At 30.9% G+C, this 5,000-nt stretch overlaps 1 protein-coding gene across 2 annotated transcripts in view; it reads left to right on the top strand.

The window, feature by feature from the left end:
• Positions 1-5,000, top strand: part of LOC137634682 (protein amalgam-like) — a 202,474-nt gene that overhangs the window by 162,281 nt on the left and 35,193 nt on the right. For both annotated transcript variants that reach the window (XM_068367163.1, XM_068367162.1), the window contains exon 3: positions 3,871-3,944. In XM_068367163.1, coding sequence (XP_068223264.1) covers positions 3,885-3,944 — 60 coding nt within the window. In that variant the 5' untranslated portion in view covers positions 3,871-3,884. The remainder of the gene's footprint in view (positions 1-3,870; positions 3,945-5,000) is intronic.

The following is a 5,000-nucleotide window of genomic DNA, read 5'->3' as shown; positions in this document are numbered from 1 at the left end:
TGTCTTAATAGCTAAAATATGCAATAATATTCTAATATAATTAACACATAGGTTAATTCCCATAAATGGAATTAGAGTAAAAATTTACCCAACGATGTGTTATTTACATTAGCATATTATTGTATATTTTAGCTATTAGGGCAATGTAATTACTATTATTATTATTACTTGCTAAGCTACAACCTTAGTTGGAAAAGCAGGATGCTATAAGCCCAGGGGCTCCATCAGGGAAAATAGCTCAGTGAGGAATGGGAACAAGGAAAAATAAAATATTTTAAGAAGAGCAACAACATTAAAATAAATATCCCTTTATAAACTATAAAAACTTTAACAAAACAAGAGGAAGAGAAATAAGATATAAGATAGAACAGTGTGTCCGAGTGTACCCTCAAGCAGGAGAATACTGTAATTAGCTCTTATGATTACTTTTTCAAGTACTTTTCATTTACCCAACGTTATTGTAAAACTGTCTTTCTCTGTTTGCAATGTATATAATTATTGTAAGTATTAATTAACGCAAAGAATTAATTTTTGGCAGCTGAATATTGGTAATGATACCCGAAAGCTTCAATGAATTAAATAGGTGGAAAAGATATCGCGGATTGTATTGTTGAAAGGCCAACAATTTCCTATTTATGTAAGATTTCCAAGAGGGACCCCATTAGTAGACGTGATAACAAATAGATATGGAAGAGAAGCCAGGATCGAAATAAGGGGATGGGAGACGACTCTAAGAAAATACGAGAAAAGTGTCTTTTATCATCATCATTATTATTATTATTATTATTATTATTAGTAGTAGTAGTAGTAGTAGTAGTAGTAGTAGTAGTAGTAGTAGTGGTAGTAGTAGCAGTAGCAGTAGCAGTAGCAGTAGCAGCAGCAGTAGTAGTAGTAGTAGTAGTAGTAGTAGTAGTAGTAGTAGTAGTAGTAGTAGTAGTAGTAGTATCATCATCATTATTAAGTCAAATTAAAACCCTAGTTGGCGAAGCAGGATGATACAAGCCCAGAGGCTTCAACCGGGAAAGCTACCTAGCGCGAAAGGGAAATATTGAAATAGCGAATAAACTTTGAGAATTAATAGGAGAAATTAATATATCAAGATCGGTAACAACGTTAAAATAGATTAAATAGGTTATTAATGTATGAACTATGAAACAATACAGACGCCAACCTGCTCAACAGAATAAAAAAATCGCATTAAGGTTGAACTTCTGAAGTTCCACCGATTCAATGGCTAGATTAAGACGATAATTCCACAATAATTCCAATATTCTGGAATAAAACTACTAGAATAATGTATAGAACAGAATTATATGATAAGCAGGAAATACTGTTAGATTTACTTCATACCTGATATTACGTAAAGGATGGTAAAATCTGAGAAGATGTGAATGCAAAGGATGGTTGCAATTATGAAAAATCTTATGTAACATTCATTTTATTATTATTATTATTATTATTATTATTATTATTATTATCATTATTATTATTACTTGCTAAGAACAACCCTAGTTGGAAAAGCAGGATGCTATAAGCCCAGGGATTCCAACAGGGAAAATAGCCCAGTGAGGAAAGGAAAAGGGGAAAAATAAAATATTTTAAGAGTAACATCATTAAAAATAAATAACTTGCTTAGCTACAACCCTAGTTGGAAAAGCAGGATGCTATAAGCCCAGGGGCTCCAACAGGGAAAATAGCTCAGTGAGGAAAGGATAAAGGGAAAAATAAAATATTTTGAGAGGATTAACATTATTAAAATAAATATCTCCTAACTTAATGATGGTGCCTGGGAGCAATACCTTAGATCAGGGTTAAGGGGTTTAATAAACCACAAGTTTCTCTCTAACAAATTAAGAGAAAAATAAATCCTCTTACGACGTAAAAGTCATCTAATTCACCGCCTCTTATCATTTATTATTTAATTGTCATACATAGTGACAAGGTAGGAAAACAATACTAAAAAAGAAAGGTAGAATAAAAAAATTTCCTAAGATAGATTTAATACCAAACTTATTAAGACTTTTCGATGTGTTATTTTTTTGTGCAGTTGAAAAGTCATCTAATTCACCGCCTCTCATCATTTATTGTTTAATTGCCATACATAGTGACAAGGTAGGAAAACAATACTAAAAAAGAAAGGTTGAATAAAAAATTTTCCTAAGATAGATTTAAAGGCTGTTCATGAATGGCAGAGGCAAGAGACGGTGAAGGACAGTGCCCTAGAGACTGACTATGTATACTCTACATGTCTGTTGCATTTACCTCGTAGGTTTAAAGGCTTTAAAGGCTGTTCATGAATGGCAGAGGCAAGAGACGGTGATAATGCCCTAGTTAGAATGACAGTGCCCTAGCGACTGACTATGTATACTCTACATGTCTGTTGCATTTACCTCGTAGGTTTAAAGAGTTTCCAATGTGTTATTTTTTGTGCAGTTGAAGAAGAATGAAACTGGGTGTGTTTCTCAAAGGTAAATTTTCATTAAATATCACAGCTAGAATTTTAGAATAGATGTTTATAGTTCAGCAGGTAGCTACTTTCCTCTTGGTAAGGGTAGAAGAGACTCTTTAGCTATGGTAAGCAGTTCTTCTAGGAGAAGGACACTCCAAAATCAAACCATTGTTCCCTAGTCTTGGGTAGTGCCATAGCCTGTGTACCATGGTCTTCCACTGTCTTGGGTTACAGTTCTCTTGCTTGAGGGTACACTCAGGCACACTATCCTATCTAATTTCTCTTCCTCTTGTTTTGTTAAAGTTTTTATAGTTTATATAGGAAATATTTTTTTTAGTGTTGTTACTCTTCTTAAAATATTTTATTTTTCCTTGTTTCCTTTCCTCACTGGGCTATTTTCCCTGTTGGAGCCCATGGGCTTATAGCATCCTGCTTTTCCAACTAGGGTTGTAGCTTAGCAAATAATAATAATAATAATACCAGTGAATATTTCTGGATGTTGACAAGTCAGTGTCCTTGACCTGCTTACAATCATATGTACTAACCGTGTGTCACACGATCGTAAAAAGAACCTGAAAAATCATGTCTGCTTTTTTCCTCTGTAACAGTGTCAATATTTGAACATGAAAATTCTTGTTGCTTTGAGATTTTGTATATAAAGGAGAGTGTTCTTTAATAAACAAACTCAGTTGCTTTCACACTGCCTTTGAGTTCACAACCTTCTCTCGGCTCCGTCACACATACTTCGAGTTTTGTTAGGGTTTCACTTCATCCTCAATATGTTTTTTACAGTGCAATATTTCAGTAAGATCTCTAGTATTGGTTTCAGTAACTACAGTTCTGCGTTTAGCTGATGGAGTTATATAAAGTGAAGATTATTTTCCAAGTCTAACTACATAAGGTCATGTCTATATGATATGAAAAGCGATAGGTTCATAAAAATACATTCCTATAAACACTATAGTTCCAATCATAAACTACTTTAAATCTTTGAAAAATTTAATAATTATGCTAAGAAAAGTCACCTACCTCTATGTGTTTATACAGACGCTCCCTATAATTCTTATGTTCCAAGTTTTGTATATATAGTATGAGTAAAAAAAAAAAAATAATAGCCTCTTTTATAACAAAAATCTCTGTGGATACTATAATCTATATAAAAAAAAAATTTAAGAATATATTTTTAGAAGAGGAATGGTGAGAAACAGACAATTCAAATCATCTAAAATTCTTTCATGTAGCAATCTGTCAACAATTATATTAAGCTGTTGAATTATATCTAAAATTCTTTCATGAAGCAATCTGTCATAACATTTATATTAGGTTGTTGAATTATATCTAAAATTCTTTCATGTAGCAATCTGTCAACAATTATATCAAGTTTGTGGATTATATCTGATTTTCTATATATTATCTTTCAGGAAATTACCTCCTAATGTTTCGACAACTCGGGCCAGAAGGGGAAACGAAAATGATCTTCGTTGGCGAAATGTTAGTAAGTAGACATATGATTTATTAAGCAAACACCCAAAAAAAAAAAAAAAAAAAAAAAAAAAAATGTCGAGTATAGCATATTCAGTTAATGGATACGCTGTCATTTTAGTAACAATTCCATAATCTTTGATATTGGGGGAAGTTATATGATTAAATGGTTGTTACAGGTGATCATATAAGCCTTTTAATACATGTACTTGTCATTGACTTTTCTAGAAGAGCATTAGGGTACACACACCCAAAAGCAGAACACACACACACGTACACTCACACACATACGTACACACACACATATACAGTATATATATATATATATATATATATATATATATATATATATGTATATATATATATATGTATATATATATATATATATATATATGTTTATATATAACATATATATATATATATATATATATACATATATATATATATATGTACATAAATATATATATATATATATATATATATATATATATATATATATATATATATATATATATACATATATATGTATATATATATATATATATATATACATATATATACATGAAATTGTCCTACCAGTATTAACTTATGCATCAGAAACTTGAAGTCTTACTAAAGCTTTAGAATATAAGCTAGATACAATTCAAAGAGCTATGGGAAGAATAATGATAAGAATAACAATAAGAGACAGAAAAAAAAGAGCAACATGGATACGAGGACAAAGTAAAATAGAGGATATTCTAACATGTAAGAAAAAAAGATGGACATGAGCAGGACATATAATGAGAATGACAGACAATAGATTGACATTAAGAATAACAGAGTAGGTGTGTGTGTGTGTGTGTGTGTGTCCTCATATACAGTCTATGTACATTATATGGAATTTTTTGTGTATCTGTCTTTGTATGTACTTCCTTTACGTCATACATATGATGCGTCAGTGTTATTCCTTATACGCTGGCGATATGACAATTGATATGTCATCCAATTCAGAATAATTCAATAGCAGTATATAGTAGTAGCAATGCTATATTTTCTAAAAAAAAAAAAAAAAAAAAAAAAAAAAAAA

Source organism: Palaemon carinicauda, chromosome 45 (assembly GCF_036898095.1).
Source record: "Palaemon carinicauda isolate YSFRI2023 chromosome 45, ASM3689809v2, whole genome shotgun sequence".
NCBI lineage: Eukaryota > Metazoa > Arthropoda > Malacostraca > Decapoda > Palaemonidae > Palaemon > Palaemon carinicauda.
Note: the sequence above shows the minus strand (reverse complement) of the source record. Positions and strands in the feature narration are given on the sequence as shown.